The following is a 21,908-nucleotide window of genomic DNA, read 5'->3' as shown; positions in this document are numbered from 1 at the left end:
CTACCCTCCTCCAACATACGCACCACTAAATGTGGTGTACCAACTCACTACTCAGGGTAAATAGACTCAGATATCATAGAGGGAGTGCGCCCCAAAAGGTCAGGGCTAACAAATATAAAGGGCCCATTATGATGTAAGCTTAAAATTTTATCATGTGATATTTTATACTTTTAAAGTGAAAAATATTGGATTTCTGCAAGATAAACAAAACAATAATAAAGATATATGTAGTATAATATTGTTGTGAAAATAGTACACCTATTAATATACCAATACCTATCGTCCACCGTATCTTTAGTCTTTACCATACTAGCGTGTTAGAATAGATTAACTCTTGACTATGTATTGTCTGCTTTGAGAATATTTAAGTTTCGAATATTTATTAGGTACATATTATATACCTACTATTTTATCGCCGAGAGATGACGAGTGTCAACGATGACAAGTATCAACAACAATATGTATATTAATTGTTATTGAATCCAATATTTTTTTTACCATTGACATCATTTTGGCCGTTTGGTAAGTAGTTCAAACCGGAATTAAAAAAAAAAAAATTAGCATAATAATAAAATAATGATTATAAAAATAAATATCCATAGAAATAGAAACTGACAAGCCGTCAGAATAGTTTTTTGTATAAAATGATTTATCATTGAGATAAAAATTCAAATTAAATACATCCATTTCAGTAACCTATATACTCACCTAAACTCAACGATCGTTTATGTGAGGTACACTCGACACTGACGACACTTCTATACATCAGACTGCTGAGCGTGTATTGATATTCTCAGATTTTATTACTTTGACCTAATGTGAAACCTATGATGATGATTTACCATTAATTTTGTGAACAACGGAATATCTGAATATGTGTATGTCAGTGTTTAATCCTCTGGGTCCTGTGAGTTTTTCACAGTGAAGTTCAGTATTTCCATTTATACAAAAATAAAATAAATACAGCCACACAATAATTGCATCGGGTAAATGTACATTTCGTACGTCTGGTACGCAAGTCATGTAACTTTTTCATCTACTGTTATATATTTTATAAGTGATGGACGATGGTGATGGTTCCTACTTTCGTATGTGATATTGCCAAATAAAATTTTTAAAAACATCTGAAAAATACATTTAAAGTTAAATGTATTTTTAAATTAAGCTTACAATAATAATATTACAATACATAAAGTAATCGAACATAACAATCAACTACAATTTATTTATGATCCAATTATTGAAAATGTGGTATAAGCATAATGCGTATATACTATAATGCAGAGGTTCCCATTTCACGATAAAATCCATTTTGGAAAATGTTCAAACTTTGACAGCCTACAATCTCCTAATGATATTTTTTTATTTTTTTTTTTATCGATAATCACTATTATTGCGATAACTTTTAGTCCAGCAACGTAATGGTGACATGTAACTGATACATAAAACTTGTTATTACCGTGGGTAATGATAAATATGATAAATTTAAATTCAAAAATTAATGTATACAAATTCTATAAGATTTAGTTACATGGAAGGTACTGTATCATATTTATTTTAATTTATCCATATTACAATATAACATCTTTTATTTTTATATTTATATATTCTCAAGTAATCTATACTATTAAATATATCAAAGTATTTCAATACTTAATGTGACAAAATATAAACCTAACCCACTTTTGGATTGTGACCCACAGTTTGGACACCTCTACTGTAGTGTATAATAAATTATCGATTAGGAAATCTGTATAGTCCATAAAAGTGTAAAACTATATACAAAATATAATATTTAATAATATAGAAAGTATAGATTATATAAATATATAGGAAATATTTAATTTAATATTATTACATTTTAAGCATAAATGAAATAGGTAAAAATGTATTTAAATAATTAAAAATGAGTTAGGAAACCCCACTAAAAAAATATGTTTAATAATTCAACTTGGTGCAGAAAAATATGCATAAGTAATGAAGAAATTGGCCTTTTTTAAAAAAGTTTTTGCTACTTGGTACAATTAATATTGAGAAAATAAGTACTTACCTATACTCTATATACGTTAAATAATAGAGTAGGTAGATACTATATACATAGGTTATATTTTAATATTTCTATTTTGTTACATCCATTATATTTTAATAAATCTTACAACAAATAATTATGTGTTTCATTATTAGAACTTTATTTTATTTTATTAGTCATTATTCAAAACATAAAACTTGTTATGATTAGAATCATCATGTAGGCACAATTTCGCAAGAAGAAAAATTAAAATTTATTAACTTTATTTTTCCTGTTTTCATTATTTTGTTGTTCTCTGTTTTTAATATACAATTCTCTTCTCAATGCCGCAGCATTCATTCGGACGCCTTCTCTATGGGTTTTCAATATAGATGGCCGCTGAGAAGTTTTTAACTCCACTTTTTCATTGTTTGTCAAATTAAGCATAAGATTGTCGATGGAACTGTAATTATCGATATCAGGTAAATTAGAAATCGACTATTATTTTCTTTTAACAAACTATTTTATAGTTGACTGTTAAGAACTAATTAAAGATAACTAATGTAAAGACATGTGTTTAAAAAAAATCATATTTATTTTATTAAGCTCCTCTCCGTAGTAAAAATATCCTAATCCATTATATTTCTGTTTTACGTCTAGTTTTAATTGAATAAGTTTTCATAATTGAATATAGCCATATGCCCATATTCATATAGATTCCTAGGTGTTGGGTCACGTACAATTTACTATTAACATAAAAATTGTAAATCATATTTTTGCCAAACCTTATAATCGTATCCTTTGACTCCACATCATTCGGTATTTTTTTCTCTTTGTGTTCCATTAGGTTTAAAACTGATTCAAAATTCTCGGTTACCAACTCTATTTCATCACGTTGATCCTCCAGATCATGAGATTTTATAGATACTACATCTTTGTTTTTAATATGCATTTCTCTACTTAAAGCCGTAGAATTCATTCGAACGCCTTCTCTATGGGTTTTCTGTACCTCTGGCCGTTGAGATGTTTTCAATTCCTCATTATCATTTTTCGTCAAGTCGAGTATAAGACTGTCGATGGAGCTAGATGTATTGACAATAATATTAATAATAACAAAAATAATAATAATACCTATAATAGTTATAATAATAATAGCAGGTAAACTCATAAATTATAAAACATTTATTTTTAGTTTTTACTAAGTTTTTTTTAACCTAAATTTCAGGTGCATGTAAAAACATATTTATTTCATAAGACTCCTCTTCAAAAACAAAAGTACCTAACTAATTGTGTCGTCTCCGCTGTAAGTCTGGTTTTAATTGAATCATGAATGTAAGTATAGAGACAAGGTTAAATTTACTCACGAGTTTAAAATTATGATAAAACAAAATACCTTATAACCATATCTTTAGTCAGTTCAAAATCATTCGGTATGATTTTCTCTTTGTTATTTGTACTGAGATGTTTTGTTAAATTCAAGTGTTCAACATCTTTATGTTGATCTTCTAGATCTAGTGATTTTGTAGGTTTTATATAATTTTTGGACAAATTTTCGTTTTTTAACATCGAGTTAGGTTTTAGAGCAGTAGTAACCATCGAAATAATTACAGGTTCTTTTTTTATCGCATCATTTTTAATGTTGCTATAATTAGGTTCTGGTTCTTTATTTACTACGTCACTTTTAATGTTGCTATTTTTAAGTTCCGGTTCTTTTTCAATAGTTTGCGCTGATGTACCTGATTTGATCATGTTATCCGGTATATCCGTTTGTTCTGATGCAGCTAATGCAATATTGTGCTTTCCTTCTATAGACTGACTTTCCGTGTGGTCCATTGAACGCTGGGTTACGCGTAGCACTTTTTTGCCTCCTGATAATTTGGCCAATCGACAATTTGATAGTATACACTTATTATTGGGCCCTCTTAGAGATCGCATACGAGATATCTATAAAAAATTAGTAGGTACATATTATATAAATGATTTAAACAATATCAGTCACATAATTTTTTAATGAATTCTGTTTTTAGTTGTAACGCATATAGGTATTATTTTTTTGTTGAAAAAAACAAAACGGTTATTATCACCTTTGATAACAGTACTTTATACAACAACATAAATAAATATATTTTTACGATCTTGCCCAATCGTGATGAATGAAATAACACTGTGAATAATAAACTCAAATGTGGGAATTAAATATTAATTATTAAATTTAAAATAGTTATTTTAGGTAAATTGTACATAAATTATTATAATATTTATTAATATGTATACTCGTATGTACCTATATAATTAAAGTTTTAACTAACGTTACACTATGTATTAATTGATTTTAATAATATTGAGGATTTTATGTTCATGACAATAAATAACAATTGTAGTTGGTTTATCATCAAATTCAAAATAACATTTTAGTATAAATAGTACGAACCTGTGCTTCATTGATTGATATTTCTTTTGAAGAAATCATCCATAGTACTGTATTTTCACGAATTACTTCACAAGCACTCCAATACATAAGATAATTTTGTAAGTCATTATCGAACAAACTTGATAATGCAAACGAATCAATTTCGATTAATTCTCCTGGTTTATTTATTTTTTTTAAATTTGACGTCATATTTTCCAACGTCGTATTTTCATGACGATCCAACTTAAAATATAATATTTTCAATGACACCAAATGTATTTTACCATTATATTTACCATTGAATCCATACTTTGCACATGTACGTTAATATTAGTTTGCCATCTTCGGCGTTGAAGGCTTCGCAAGTATTAGAGTAGCTGATATTATAAAACACCAAGTGTATTTCCATGGGAGAACTGTTAATAATAAATTTCATAGACAAAATCAAACGAATAACCCGTAAAATTGTATTACCATTTTCCCATAGTACGATGTTCACTACCATTTTTAAGTTTAGTGCCCCAATGAAAATGAAAACTTGAAAATTCGTATGGGCACTGTAATATAGAACCATTCAACGAAGGTCTTGGTCCGGAATATTCAGCATCGACATTACCTTTAAATTTAAAATAAAATAAGTGGGTAAGGTATATTATTTTTATTTTATTTAGATAAATGTACACTACTTTAACAAGGTCATATGTAATGATTATAACTATTACCTATATAACATACGATACTCTGTTAACATTAAAATTAACATAAAATCTGATTACGATTAAATTGTTAATAATTATTGGTATCGTTATTTGTATTATTGGTGAAATTATATTAGTACATGTCATTCCTATATTTCTAACAGACATTTTTAAAGGTATTGTCTCTGATTCCAACCAAATAAGTGGTGGAAGAATAATTGACGTTACATTATCCAAATTTATGTCCAACGGAGAAGAACTATGTACCCAAGTATCCATAAATCTTGGGACCCTCTGTTCAGTGTTCGTAGAAGTCGGTAACGGATTATACTCAGCTTTATCTAGGTGAAAGCAGTTTGTAAATTATAACTAAATGAAAAATGTCATATCATAATGGTGTAATAGGCACTTGTTTTTTTTTCGTTGTCGACCATTTTTAGTTTTTATGTTCAAAATACTTACAAAGTTATAAAAAAGTTATGCAAAGTTATATAAAGCTATACAATTATAAGTCTTAATAATGCATGTTAGTCTCTGTTTTGAGAAAACAAATTGTTTTACCTAAATTTAATTTATAAACAAAAATGTTGTTATGGTGATAATTTATAGTATACACGTATCTATTTTCACTTTTGTAGGTACTAAAATTTACTATACTTTGACTATACCACTACATACATTAATTACAAACATATTAGTGATATATACCTATATATATTATATATATAAATGGATTTTTGTCTATTTTTCCTTTATGCATTATTCCTAGACAGCTGGACCGAATACGAATAAATTTGGTATAGAGATAGGTATATTAGATCTATGGGCAGAAGATAGGCTAAGTTAAAAAGTGATAGGACCAACCCCAGGAGGTGCTCAAACAGACATTTTGAGATTCACGATAGAAATTTTTGAAATTTTGAAACTATATATCTACTATGAAAAGTCAACATTAAAATTGAATGTACATTATATGTGTGTTGTGCTCTAAAATAAGCACACGTTGTCATGTAGGCATCATGTACATCTCTATTTAGCCTCGGAAAAATGAAATTTATCTTTAAAACAAATTGGAGTTTATTTTTTTCAGTCGAGCAATTATATTTATATTCAATATAAATAAATATAATATGTTTAATTATTATATTTTCATAAAGTAAAAAAATTCTTTATTTTTGTTTGAAATTCAAATTTTTTGACATACGATGTTCACTCTTGAATCAATTGAATCAATTAGGTATTCCTATACTCAATCGATTTTTAATATTTTATTATACTTCAAAAATATCAGTATGTATAGTTATACTAAATTTACTCCAATTATTTATAATAGCATTTTTAGTACATGATGGTATTTCCAAAATATTTTAATGTTTTTTGAGACATTCGGAGACATTTGACATTTTCGATTTTTAGTTTTTTTTTTTTTTTTTTTGGTGTCCTGACACGACATTTCCCACTAATCTTTTATTTGTAGTTCATTAGTAGGTACCTATATAGTTTTGGAGATCGTATTGTTTAGTAAACTACTGTTGAATAAGTCAAATTAATATTTTTTAATTGTAATGTTATTAATAAAGATAAAATCGTTCAGACCGATCTAATAACCCACGGGATTAAAAACAGAAAATTATATCAAAATTTGAAAGTTGTAAGCAAAAAGTTTTAAAAGAGATGAAATTATAAGCACAAATCAACATACATTTTTTTATTATTTTTTTTTATCCATCTCATAATCGAGTATATAGCAATCTGCAATGGATGAGTAAATAAAAAAGTTCTTGTAATAATATAGATAACATAAATAATTATAATTGTATTAGTAATGTAAATTTTTAACTATTTTTAATAATGCCTTCTATTATTTTGAATTATAACAATTTATAATAATAATAATAATAATAATAATAATTTTAATTTAACTAAGAATTATTTCGTGTACAATATTTATGGTTAACCTATAACTTTTGCTAATATAAATAGATTTGATGACTTTCCCACAAGTAAGCATGCAACAAACTCCAAAAATGCCGGATAAAAAATAAAACTGTATACTTTCAATATTCATAAGTTAAATGGTCAAGGTCTTCAATTTACTTCACTACACTTATACTTCACACTTTACTTCATGTATCCCTTGGGTCACAAATAATTAATACTGATGAATACGTCATACCGAACTTCACCTTTTTACCTTTGAAGATCGAAAATTCTAAAACGAAGCATTGGCGAACATTATGTACATTAAAGCAACTTTCTAGAAAATTCTATAACTTTCTTTTTCACAATTATTGCAATAAAAAAAAAGAGGGCCTTAATCGAGATAAAAACTATCCTACCTTTTAAGTTGGAACAAATTACACACAGTGTAAAAAATATCGGTTTAGTAATAGTTTTGGAGTTCATCCCGGACAAACATCGTGACACGGAATTTTTATGTAAATATACAATTATTAATAAAAACGTAATTACTTGGTCAAAAAGTTTGAAAAATTATTAGAAAGTTCCTCATAAGCTGTACTTGCAGATATATAAAAATATATATGTGCATTTGAATCTAAAATTTTGATCAAATTTGCCAAAAGTCATAATTAATTTAAATTACTTTTAATTTTTGAATCTAAACAATTTTTTATTTTCCTATAGTAACATCGTGCAATCTTTTATAATATCCTCGATTATTATACGTAAAACTTTCGAAATCACAATTAAATTTTAATTTATTTTTATTTTTTTTCAAATATCGCCTAGCTCCTTGGTTTTTCATATATATTCAATATTCATTACTTATTTCAATTTTCAATAATGGAGAAAATAACGCGTTACCTGATGGCTCATAGAAATTACACTTATTTATAATTTACGTTACACAAATCAACTGGTCTTCTTTTAGGTTGGCTATGTGGAAATTTAATTATTTATTTTATTGTATACACCTAATAATATGATCGTAATGAGCGTTGGAAAAGAAAACATCGCGTAACGATTTGTTTTATACTCGGTTTATTGTGACGTTGTAGAAACATGCGACTGATCAGTGCTCATTAACAGGGACGTATGTGTTTTTGTTGGCCGTCAAACGAATAGTCATACTGCCGCGTGCCGCCGAAACCCCGCGATGTTCCCCCTGGGGCCCTGGTACGTTGGACTCTGTAAAACTAGTTGTTTTTAGGGCATTTAATTTTATTATTATCATCAAACCATTTTATTTTATTTATTGTTGTATTTATTTTTTTTTATTATAAAATTCTTTTTTCTTTATGCTAATTCATTTTTGTATTATAAATGTATAACCATAGTAACCGTACATTTTAAACGGTATAAAATTAAAACTCTTTAATCAAGTAAATACACATTTTAAATCGCACACAAAACTTAGACTTGACTTATCCGATTTTTCCGTTTGAAAATTGAATATTATTATCATATAAAATGGAGAAATTCAAAATAATAAATAATAATAAAGAGATAATAATATAGTCAATGCCGGCAACGAGGAATGAGTACCTAAAAAGTATGATAAAATTAATATACACACAGCTAATTGAGCTAAAATGCAAAGACCAAATATGAGAAGGTTCTGGGAATTTTAAATTTTTACCTGTAGTTCTAACTAGATTCGCTTTGCTACTAGAAAACAAGTACGCACACACATATAAAAAAATTTCATAAAATTTGTCAAATCAATACATCTTCGATCATAACACCCAATTATAGTGGTCGACAATCGACTTACAAATACAAAATATTACCGATGTAAATATAATAAATGTAGGTAACCTGAGTTAAGTAGCCACAGCCATCTAGGTGCCAATCCGCATATAATATACAACGAACAGTACTCAAAGCATAGATAATAGAAGAGTCTTAATAGAAGTCTTCTAATATCTATGACTCGAAATTATAATGGATAAGGTTTTCAAAATCATAAATATTAAATTATCATGCGATGTAGTCATATCATAGACCTTATACTAGTCATATAGACTCATATATAGAGTCATAGATTATAGATATTACCTTATAACATCTATGTATAGAATAGTCACCGCCTTTGTACCCACTCGACTAATGGTACAATGTTTTTCGTTCGACTAAAATCATATACCCATAAGAAACTCTACTCATACGCCATCTATCTTGACACGGTGTAAACATGAAGAAAATGAGTAAAAGGCATAGACCTTATATTATATATTATGAGTATAAGGTCTATGGTAAAAGGTCATATTCAAGAATATCATTTTTGTATAATATATAATATATACATACATACAATACAATTTTCATGCGATAAAGTTGATCGAGATTTCAATTTTCAAGAATAAATTGGTCAGAACAGAAATATACGAAACTGAGTCGATAGTACCAGGGTCGCATATGGTATTCGCCCTCGGCTTCTCGTTCAGTTTTATATCGTCGAAACGCGATGAGCATCGACCACGGCGGCGACAGCATAGTATCTACTCGTACAACAACCATCACGGCCATAGCATACGCTCCTGGTCCTGGTAGATGTATAATAATCTTTCTCGCTAACGGTGAATGTTAATTATTTTATTAATATTTTTGATCATAAAACAATATAGATAATATACTTATATTATCAGTTTAATTATAAATTATAATATTATTGTATTATTTATAACATGATATAATTATTTATTACAAAATAACATAACAATCTTGTTTTTTAATAATTACTCAAAGTACATAATATAGGTAGATGTTGTCCATTTCATGAAATGTATATTCATATACATTGTATTTCCGTCAAAGTTCACAATCTGGACGAATTTCACAATCTGTATTTCCAATTCATGATATATAAATATATTTGGTATCGGACTATTGATCTATTGAATATACTTAAATTTATATATATAAATAATATATTATATATGTATATAATCACATACTTTCAATTATTAGTAGAGTGTTTTTATAAAAATATATATAATAATTAATGTATAATATTTTTTTTCCTAATTTTTTTACGTACTCGTTGGAAATAAAAAAAATCACGTCATTGCATAATTTATTAACACATTCCATTCTTCGATCAGAATCAAAAACAATTTCGTACACGCTCGTTTATTGCGGCCTATCTGCAATATAATATTACATTATATTATATTCGTAATTTATAGACACCGAAGAAATTATAACAAAAGGACAAGACATGATGACTATATCACTATATTATTTTCGAACATTATTTCGCTTTAAAACGTCAGTCGATAACAAAATAAATATGTTCAAATAATTCGTAGGTATTGCTGTATTAGTACTTTTTCTGTGTGGTATCGCATCGCAACTGAGTTCGGATAGGATAACTAGTATTTACTAGTTTACCTTTAACACTGCAATGCTCACCACGAAACTATTAAATCCACCTCAGTATTAACATAGGCAGTGTTTTTACTGAGCGCCAAATGATTTTGACAAGTTAAGCCCTCTTAAGCTATTAACATTTATTAAGTTATTTTGTTCAGTACATCAAGAGCCAAAAATGTAGGTATGTGACTACAATATATTGCAAATTAGAGGCTTATTGATTTGTTATAGTGAAAAGGTAATGAATTATATAGTCTCAATATGAATATTAATAAATTGTAATTAATATGTACACATATGTATTCAGTTTATAAAAATAATAATAAATTATACACATTATTTTAATTATTAGTTTAAATAAGTGAAATTAACAATTCAGACTTGAATCTTGCACGCAAACATTGAAAAGGTTATTTAAAAAAAAAATCTTAAAAGTAACAAAGCTCTAACGTCCACAAATATATTAATTAGGATGAATAATATCATAATCAAAGTTCCTATGTAGAGTTTTTAAATTAAACAGATAAATAAGCAAATCATAAAAGTAATCAATGTCCCCACCTCAAATGCGCCACTGATTTGTGTATATTAATTATTATATTAATATACTATAATTGTGGTTAAAGTATGAATAAAAAAATACAATAAAATAGTGATAAAAAATATTTAAACATTTTATTAAAAAATAAAAACTATGCAAAATTTAATGGGATGGGGCAGTCTCTACAACCTTAATACAAAAATATTATTTAATTTTAACTTAAAAATAATGATAAAATACAATGTATTTTAGTTTTAGCATCAAAACAAGTTATAAAATCATTAAATACAATAAAAATTAGTTTATCATTGTGTTATTCTTGATATAAATTAACAATTATAATATATCTATATTATATTATTAATAAAGTAAAAATCCTTTAGCTCAATTTAAGGTTGGGTTCTCATGATTGCAATACTTTCAAAGAACGTCAAGTGGGTTTGTCATCCTATATGAAATTTTCAACAACTGGCATATTTGTTTATTTGTTAAGTACATTAAAAAGTATAGTATTTGCTATTCTTTTTTTTAACGTGTGCTATATATTCTGGAAATGCACCAGTCACAAATACATTTTTGTATAGGTGTACCTTTTGCATGGTATGTTAAAAATCTAAAATGCCACATTTTGACAAGAATATGATTCATGAGAACCTGGCTTAAGCTAAATAACTAAAATAAGGAATTGAAACAGTCTCTACATTACAAATTAGGGTTAACATATTATGTTGGCAGTTTTCTTTAGTTAGAACTGGAAGAGTTTATAATACTTAAAATTAATTATATACTGATATAATGACTTAAGACTCATAAAAATAGATGGAACATTTGTTTTGAAGACTGGGATGCATGGTCATACCAAACGGATTATGAGAGATAGCTCAAGTTTTATCATAAAAGTGTGAAAAATATAAGTACCATTCCGAGGATAGAAGGTCCTCGAGAGTGATCCTTCAAAATATTAATTAGACCGAGATTCTCGTAATAAGCTAGCACGCGTTATCATACTTAATGTACCTATTATATTATATATATATATATTATATATACCCTTACCAGTATGTTTTTACAAAATAATAATAAATGAGATGAAACATTATAAAATTTTAATTTTAAATATTTAACATAGATATGTAGTATATTATAATATAATGGTATTAATGGTAATAAGAATAACTACATTAAAAAGTAATTTTTTTTGTCCTCAGCTGTTTAAAATCTACAGCATATCGTCTTCATCATCCTCATCTTCCATGTACCATTTGTACCATTAAGCAGTCCCATTCATCGGCTTGAATTTGCTGTTAAAAATAAAAATAATAATATAATTTAGAAAAATTACAATATATCAACATGCAATAAAGGATAAAATAATGGAAGAATTAAATTAAGGCATCCCCCTAATTTCATATTTAAATACTAATATGAATAAAGTAATTATTTCAATAAAATAAATACCTAACCAGAATAATAAATTAACATAATACATAAAAATGTACAACCAAAAATATGGTAGATAATGGTACATAAAGTAGAAGTTATCAAAATAATACTTGTTTTAACATTAGTAGATCTTACCAAAAGTGTGAAAATGGGCAACTGATAATAATTCAGAACCGCTTTTAATATGTGTTGAAATTCCTTCTTCGTCTGGTTTTGTTCCGTTACCTTGATTATCTGTATTAAGATATAGCCGCATTCCCTTGTAATGTCCTCTAATCTCTAGATTCCATATACCTAGGCACCAAATATAGAAATAAATATAATTATATTCAATGGTGATGAATATTAAAGTTTTTAACAGTTTAGGATTGAAGGAGGTCAACAACATTTTCAGGTAATTTATAAGATTATTATTCGTTAATTATTCTAGCATATACATTTTTTAAAATGATTTGTCTATGAAATATAAACAGGCATTGTGTATGTCATGATTGTACTAATGTACCAAAGCAGAATTAACCAAGCTATTTTTGGCAAAGATAGTTCAATAATAACACAATTTAACAACTTGGAAACATTTACAAATACTGAAAATACTTTAATATTAATTAAGTATTATCTACATAGATCAAAGCAAAATACATAATGTAGTTAATTTTCTTCTATTTCTTCGCTCTTCACTCCTAACTATATATCTGATCAGCCACCCTTACCCAACACTTCCAGATTGCTTTGTCCACCACCTCTATTTTATGCAACCAAACACTTTTATACCATTCTGTATTTCTTATTCTTATATGTATTTCTTATATCTTCGCTCTAACTTTTTTAAAATATTTATTTTTATAAGTCAACTCATCTCTTCTCACAACACATTCAAACCATCTCAATCTATTCTCCTTCATTTTTTCTACAAATTCTGCCACTCCTACGCTATGATTAATGAATTTATTATTTATATTTTTTCTCAGTCATTTCAAACTGAGTTATATTAACCTTAACATTCTCATCTCTGATATACATAACTCCATGTTCTATTTTATTGTCCATTATCTGAAACTGCAATCCATACGACATGCCTAGCCTAGAAACGGTTTTAAAACATGTATATTAATATCTCATATTCTTATCATACGAAATATCTGACAATTTTCTTCACTTCATCTATTTAAATATAATATAGTACCTACATATAATATGTTATGCTTAATCCTCAAGACCATAGTTTTTGCCTTTTTGGTAACACCAATCCTAAATATCTGAATCTAATCACTTTAGATATCTCATTATCACATGCCTTGTTCAATCAATTTATTTTTATTCAAATTTATTCTTATCCCCATCCCCTTAAGCGTAAGTTGTATTGCCAAGCTTTTGTTCACTTCTTCTACTTGGCTTTCTCCCACAAAATAAATTATGTTATAAAAAAAAAAAAAACACAATTACATAATAGGTATCTTTCAGTATGAAAATGAATTATGATAAAATAATTTTTTTTTGAGTTAAGAACCTAAGGAATCCAAATTAATTTATTAATAAAAATGGAAAACATTCTAAGTATGTATAATTTACTAAATTTAGTCAGGTTTTTAAGTCTAAATTGATCAAGTATTACCATCCTTCAATTCCCTTAATAACCGTTGAACAGTTCAACATCATTACAATAGTTACTTATTTACTTTTGCCAAAGGAGTCCAAGCCACATTTTCTGTATTTCTGTTGTCATCATTTTTATGTATAATAAAAATAATTTTATAGATCTAATAGTGTATTGTCATTATTCATAATTTCATCAATAACGAAAAATTCTTCGTCTGATTGATAATAGTTCCTTTTTTCTGCATTCTGCACACGGTGATACCCCAGTTCTCCCGGAGTGATAAGAGTGGTTATGCGGCGGTTACCCTGTGGTTACCATGTGACCAACTTTACTTGAGGTGGTGTTGCACCAAGGTTTATGGAATATAGAAAAGCAAGTCGAGGGATATTTTCGATCAGCTGAGCGGAGCGACGGCGCCGAGGAGCATAGCGACTAGTGCCGCTAGCATGGCATCACTGACGTAACTTATTTCGTTTTGGTATCACTGCTAGATCCCTGGTATATGCTTTATCACACTCCGAGAGAACAGTACTATTAGGTACCCTCTGCACACCACTGATATCATTTATGTTTAGTACCTTCCACGATATAATAAACTATAATTAAATCATGTAAAGAAAATACCAATCTTAATAACTGGTACTATTTTCAAGTATCTACGACTTATACTTTTTGGATAATAACAAATATTTAAAATCGTTTGAGGATAAATCGTTATCGTTACGCTATTTCGTAAAAATTTTAAATTCAACCGCACTTAATATTTTTCCTATAATGATGCTTGAGTTTTCTCTATAGCTACTTGTTGAAAAACTTATGGAAATCTTAGTGTTGTATTTTTAATCCTTAGTTATAAACTCAAACAAATTTATGATTTTTCAACTTCAAAATTATTTCCGAATTTTCGACTGATTTCGTCGATATGTTGATATGTAAACGATATGTTTTTTATGTTATTTAGATACAAAGAAATATCAATTTAAATATTGTAAAAATTATCTATCTTCATGCCAACGGCCATACCACGTTGAATACACCAGTTCTCGTCCGATCACTGAAGTTAAGCAACGTCGGGCGTAGTTAGTACTTGGATGGGTGACCGCTTGGGAACACTACGTGCCGTTGGCATTTTTTGTATTTTTTTTTTAAATTTTTATATAAATGTGAATATATTCTGATATTATTTTATTATAATAAGGTTATTTAAAATAAATCATTAATTATTTTGCATAAATAGATAAATACTAAAGTGTACCATCCATTTTTTTATTTCTTTAATTTACTTTATAAACACAAATATTTTATGACACAGTTTAATTCAAATTTATTTCATTTAACTTTAAAAAAAACCATTAAATTTAATACAACTTGAATTACAATTATATTGACCTTTTTCTTCTGATTAGTTATTCTTATTATTCTAAAATGGCACCAATTATTTTTTGTTTAATATTTGAAAGAGGTAATTAACAACAACGTTTATAACATTGTTTTTCTTTGAATGACACAATATTAAAGCACACTGAACAGAGTATAATACGTATTTATTTTTTTTTTTGCCATTAAAATTATAAATATTTAAAATAAATAACAAAGAAAGAATATTTAAAAATATAACAGTAGCTAGTTAATACAAACTTAATTTAATGATTAAAAATTAGAAATTAGATAGATACACATAAAATACATAAATTGCTTCAAATTATTAGTTATTGTGTTTATAATGTTTATAATACTATATTTTATTAATTATTATTTCTATATTGTATGTTTCCTAGCCATAATTATAATATAATATTTATTGAGTATATAAATGAAGAAAACAAATTTAAAATAGTATAAATTAATAGATAAAAATTATATGATTATATAACTATTCAATAAATTAATTTAAAAATTGAATTTGAATGTTAAGAATAATAGGAGTTTTAATGATTAAGTTCAGTCGCAAATCTGGTAGGTAGGTACTAGGTACATTAGTTTTTGATAGAGTTAATGTATAGTGTAGTAAAATTGGATAGAATATTATAAACCCTTGTCCCTTAGATTTCTTTACAGCAATATCTATATATAGGTAACCGATAATATATAATATATTTTAATAATAATATACATTATACATATATGTTAGAAACTAAGTATAATAGTGAATATTAGACATAATATAGAATGGAAATCCATAAATATGCATTAAAACATGATGAATATAAGAAATGATCAAGCAAGTGAAAATCGACTAAAAATGTAAAAATATGCAATACTAAATTAGTAAAACACATTTCTATCTTATTCAGTAGTCAGCATTAATTTAAATTTTTTAATTATAAAAATGTGACAAACAAATAATAATGAATATGATAAAAATGTATATGCACAATAAATGTTTTATTTTAGTACACAAAGTAGGTAAATCACATTGTGAAAATAAATACATGATATTAATTTATGTTAAATTAGACTTATATCATTTACTAAAATATGTTTTTATTTTAAATAATATAAAAGCCTTTTCCAGTTCAATATTTTTTATATTTTTACGAAAAAATATCAATTATTACGCAAAGTAGTTAGTTTCGATATATTTTATATTTATTACCATTGACTACAAATACTTTATTCATTTAAATATAGTACAATAATTTAGAAACAAAGAAATATCAATTTAAATATTGTAAAAATAATTAATCTGTTCGCCAACGACCATACCACGTTGAATACACCAGTTCTCGTCCGATCACTGAAGTTAAGCAACGTCGGGCGTAGTTAGTACTTGGATGGGTGACCGCTTGGGAACACTACGTGCCGTTGGCTTTTTTTTTTTTAATTTTCATATTATTTTTTTATTATAACTTATAAGGTTATTGATAATGAATCCGTAATTATTTTGCGTAAGTATTTAAATACTAAAATTATACAAACCATTCGTTTTTATTTTTTTTATTTACTATAAACACAAACATTGTATAATATTGTTTAATTTATCTTGTGATTCATGATTTGACAATTATTTTTCTCTATCAGCTTAACTATATAACTTCAATTAATCTGTTTTAGCTATTAATTTTATGAAGCTAGGTAGATAATTTATATTTGTATTTAACTTAATTCTTATTTGTCTATGTTTTCGATATTAAAACGCGTTAAGGTGTCAGTGTTGTGTGTAGTTCACACACACACACAAATCTTCTTTTACACTTGTACACATTGATATGACCTGAATATACCCGCCATATAATTTGCCTAATTCTTACTCCTTATAAAATTAACGACTGGAACCCCCTTACCTATATTATGTGTGTTTATTATTTATGATTTTATGAAGTAATATGAAATAATATAAATTCATAAATATTTACTCAATATTTTTTTTTTTTTACTCCCCAACTCAATAATTATAACTTGACCATAAAACATCCTGTAACATATCATTATCCTCAAAATTAAAAAAAAAAAAATTATCATATCATATCCATTAATTTTGAAACTTAAATATAGGTAAAATTCTAGTATAATTTTCTAACAATTATAAATATATATGAATTGTTGAGCAATTTTTTGAATAAAAATATGTGATTTTTCATTATTTTAAATTTTAATAAAAGCAAAAATCTTTTGGTAGGTTGCATTGATGTTTTTTTATTCTTTTGGTGTTTTAGAACACTTATGTGTATGATACAAAAAGTGTATTGATCTTCAACTTTTAATGAGAGTTTTGTTATCAAATTTCAAATTTTATCTAGTTGATAATTTTTGTAAAAAAAAAACAAAATAAATATCAATGAATTGGATCTTTATAAGATATTGAATAATGATTAGTAATAAACATTCAAACCTTTAATTTAATTTAATTTTTTTTTTCTATGAATGCCAACAAAAACATATTGTACATGAGGTATTTATACTGTGCGTCCAAGGAGTGTCAAGAGTATTTTTCAGAGTAGCTGTGGTTCAATGGTTCAAAAGAGAAAAGAATTTTATATGACAATTTAAGTATATATTGTTTTAACTTTAAACACATTATATTTAATTTCAGTCTCCTATGCATAGTTATCAATTTATCATTATGTATTTTAGTATTTATGTTGTTTAAAAATTTAACTTTATGAAGCATAGACAAGTTGAGCATATATATAAAATAGTGTAGCAATATATTATTAATTTGAGCCACCAAAATATTAGAAAGCTATGGAATTTAATAATTTGATAACCTCTGCTACACAATAAATTCATCAAATCATCAAAATATTTTGATTAATCTTAAGCTTTTTAAATCAACCTTTGCATACTATTCTACATTTCAGATTTCTACAGTACATCGGTATCGACTTGCATATAAGATGATAACAGAATATAGATAGTGACAAACAATAAAACCTACCGTCAGCCGGGCCAACTTGGGGCAAAAATATTATCTTTTAGTTTTACCTCCATAACGGTCTCTTCTCAATTAATTAATGTGAGACAAGTATTCTGTTGTTATCTTAGAAATATTTAAAACCATTTTGCAAGTGTTGCAACATCAAATTTTCAACGTAAGTATTAATTTTTATTAATTCTTTTTTTTACTAATATCTACGTTTTGAAAAGGTCCGAAAACTTACACTAATACACATTGAATGAGACGTTTTACATAAAAATTGATAATAAAAAATGTGTTCGGATGTGTGTTAAATTTTCTAATCTACATAATAAATTATTATAATCCTGCAGACATATCTGTAAATTGCGTTTTACTTATTTAGTCCATCTTGGGCCACTATTATTCATCCATGGTCAAATTTATGATTAGGATAAATTTAAACAAGTTACCAAATTCCATTTAAACAAGACTAACCTTAATACAATTTAGTCTGAATAGTACCTACGGTTATATTTTTAACTTTGTACGGATGGGTGAATGTTGAAGAAAAATTGGTGAACATTATAAGAACAACAATGTTTTTATTTTTTTGTGTATGTTAATATACACTCACCAGGTACAAAATATATTTTTTTAATTCAGAATATTATCTAGTATTTTTTTAAAATTTAAAATAGTGCATCAAGTTGGTTCAAGTAGATTATAAAATAGATTTTTCATAAGAAAAACATGAATGCCCCATGTTGTCAATATTCGGTATAACATGGGGCAATAAGAAAAATAAAAAAAACACATAGAAGGAATAAATTGTATGGTTTAAATGCAAAAGAAATTAATAAATCAAACCTTAACCAAAAAAAAATTGTATATTGAAAATACCTCTAGAATAATCAAACTTAAAGTTATTTATAATAGAATTTCAAAACTGCCCCAAGTTGGCCTTGTTGACGGTATGTAAAAAAATAATATTATAATTATATAATATGGGTATGTTATTTGTTTTTTGGTCAACATTATCTCAACCTTTCATATTATTTCTATTAGAATAAATAAAATATTAACTTATCAATAGCATTGTAAGTAAACAGCCAAATATATTTGGCAATATATAATAATATATATATATATATAATCTGGCATACAGTCTCTGCTCAGAATCATTTTCATATTATATTATGATTTAACATTGAATTCAAATTTAACATTTCCATTACGGTCACCTACTCAATGACAACATGCATATAAACTTGACACCTACACATAGTAGAGCGACTTCCCCTGTTTTTTAAAAGTTCAGTAGTTCCCCTTTTAACAATCAAATATGACGTCTATATAGACACATCATACTGACACCCATGGTCTAATATTGATTTAATTGTCTAGTTAAGTCTCCCCTTATCAAGTAAAATTGAACATAAAACTATCACATTAAATTAAGCAAAAAGGAACTAATGCATCAGTATGATGAAAAAATGTGTCAAAACTACAACATCAATTACTCAGATGGTCTTAAATCACAAACGTGTAATCGTGTTTATTTGTAATTGTCTTTGTAAAATTATTAATTTATCATTCATTTTAATTGCTTTAATCGATACTTCTAACAAAGACTGAAAAACTACCTGAACTTTTTCCATACATGTATAGAAATATATAGGTATTAAAGATGTATCTATGCTGCACAATTTGAATACCAAAGTGTTAACCTGAAATTTTTTTCTGCACTGAATAAAATTATATCTTCATAATTAACATCAAGAATGGCTGACGATTGTCTAAATATGTTATAAATTCTCTCTATTGAATCTATTATTATTATTATTATTATTATGGTAGGTATAAGTATACTAATATAATTTCAAAAACGGTCCATTAACCTATTATATTATTTTATATTATTGTGATTAAAGCTATTTATTTTACTATTATGCATTACTATTAGATACATACTACAATAGGTTGAATACTCAAATTCATTTTTAGAATTTTTATCATTTGAAAAGGTCATTGCTAGTATAAAATATAATACTATTATCTAGTATTGTATAGTATTTATACTTTTATCTAAACTATTTCTGTATCCAATTAATTATTTATGTATTCTAACTTACTGTACTTATACCATATTTGTAATACTATGTAAAATTGCCGTTTCGGCGTTTAATAAACAATAACAATGATAATAATAATAATGTACTTCAAAGGTTTCAAGTAGGTAAGCGAAAAATCTAGCAGCTAACTCAACAATCATTAGAGTGTATTAATACAACGTATATGCAAAAACAAAAAAATTCTTAACATAGATAACAGTTTAGGGAGAGTCAATTTTACTCCCTCAGAGTCCTTCTGTATATTTATAGAAAATAGTTGCCAAAATGTCACAATGCGTTGTAAAAAACTTTTTCTGTACCGCGGCTTTCTTATTTTTTAAATATTATTGTTCAATGATTTTTTTATAAACAAATGAAAAACAACAAAAAAGCCAATGTTTAAAAAATTAAAAAAAATTATTGTTCTTAAGTTACTAAAGAATTAAAAACGTTACGAAATGGATAAATTTCTTCTTTATAGACATTTTAATAATTCAATTAAAAATACGGTGCAAGAAAAATTGTCTCAATCAAAACAGTTTTATATACCTATACCTACCCGAGTACGTGACGGAAGGACGGTAGTAAGAGGCTATCATAAGATTCTAAGGAACATTGTATAGGCAATTACATTTGCATTTCACAATGTCGTTATTTTGGAGTAGTCAAAGATAATTTATGAATTTATCATTCATTAATTTGACTAGTATAGTATGGTTATCAGTTTATAAAATATACCATAATTTATCAACATTATAATTTATATTCATTTTTATTTATCTATTTTATATTGGTTTGGTAAACAAACATTCAGGGAACTATTTTACGCACTCTCATTCAAAATCAGTATATTTTGTAACCACTCGTCACAAAATTTTTTTTTGAATTTTCACTCATACAGTTATAGAGTTATATAGCTACTAACTAGACGATACTACTCCAAAATATTTTGTCATAATTCATAATACTTACTCCGATTATCCTGAAAAAAAAAATTCAAATTTCCCACAGTGTTGAGTATTATCTATATATAAATACTTTATCATGTTTTGCCTTATGTAGATACTAAATTTTTATAATTATTAATACAATGATTTTAATTTTTATATTATAAAAATATAATCATAAAATTATTGCGTTGTTTAAAATCTTAAACTAATCAAATAAATAAATGTGGTTTCTCGTATATATTTTTTTTTCTATGAAGTCAGTAGTACACTGTAACAGTGCAGAAACAGATCAAAATTGAAATTGTAAAGTAACCCCGTAGTTTCCCGTGGTTTTGTTTACGAAATTTCTAACTCTCGACGGGCTCTACGGCTAATGTCTCGGTCGGTTATGACGAGAATATCATACATATTAATATCATAGTATCATAAATAAGTAAACAACAATGATATTTTAATTAATTCACATAATAG

At 26.4% G+C, this 21,908-nt stretch overlaps 1 protein-coding gene, 1 long non-coding RNA gene and 2 other non-coding genes across 4 annotated transcripts; 2 read left to right on the top strand and 2 right to left on the bottom strand.

Annotated features, from left to right (window-relative positions):
* Window positions 1-2,275: 2,275 nt before the first annotated feature.
* Window positions 2,276-9,607, bottom strand: LOC149062502 (uncharacterized). Its single transcript, XM_089215345.1, has 8 exons — window positions 9,508-9,607; window positions 5,257-5,457; window positions 4,893-5,034; window positions 4,729-4,834; window positions 4,440-4,661; window positions 3,402-3,952; window positions 2,794-3,090; window positions 2,276-2,471 (listed from the first exon to the last, which is right to left on the bottom strand). The coding sequence occupies exons 1-8, from the start codon at window positions 9,605-9,607 to the stop codon at window positions 2,276-2,278; spliced, it is 1,815 nt and encodes a 604-aa protein (XP_089071471.1).
* Window positions 9,608-12,083: 2,476 nt separating this feature from the next.
* On the bottom strand, window positions 12,084-14,291 carry LOC107164369 (uncharacterized). Its single transcript, XR_001506062.2, has 3 exons — window positions 14,117-14,291; window positions 12,573-12,731; window positions 12,084-12,295 (listed from the first exon to the last, which is right to left on the bottom strand). It is a non-coding gene; the product is annotated as an uncharacterized LOC107164369 (long non-coding RNA).
* Window positions 14,292-15,046: 755 nt separating this feature from the next.
* Window positions 15,047-15,165, top strand: LOC149062501 (5S ribosomal RNA). Its single transcript, XR_016190033.1, has one exon. It is a non-coding gene; the product is annotated as a 5S ribosomal RNA (ribosomal RNA).
* A 1,564-nt stretch (window positions 15,166-16,729) lies between these two features.
* On the top strand, window positions 16,730-16,848 carry LOC149062500 (5S ribosomal RNA). Its single transcript, XR_016190035.1, has one exon. It is a non-coding gene; the product is annotated as a 5S ribosomal RNA (ribosomal RNA).
* Window positions 16,849-21,908: the final 5,060 nt, after the last annotated feature.

The sequence above is a fragment of the Diuraphis noxia genome, unplaced genomic scaffold (assembly GCF_037042655.1).
Source record: "Diuraphis noxia isolate RWA-SAM2 unplaced genomic scaffold, SU_Dnox_SAM2 contig0001, whole genome shotgun sequence".
NCBI lineage: Eukaryota > Metazoa > Arthropoda > Insecta > Hemiptera > Aphididae > Diuraphis > Diuraphis noxia.
Note: the sequence above shows the minus strand (reverse complement) of the source record. Positions and strands in the feature narration are given on the sequence as shown.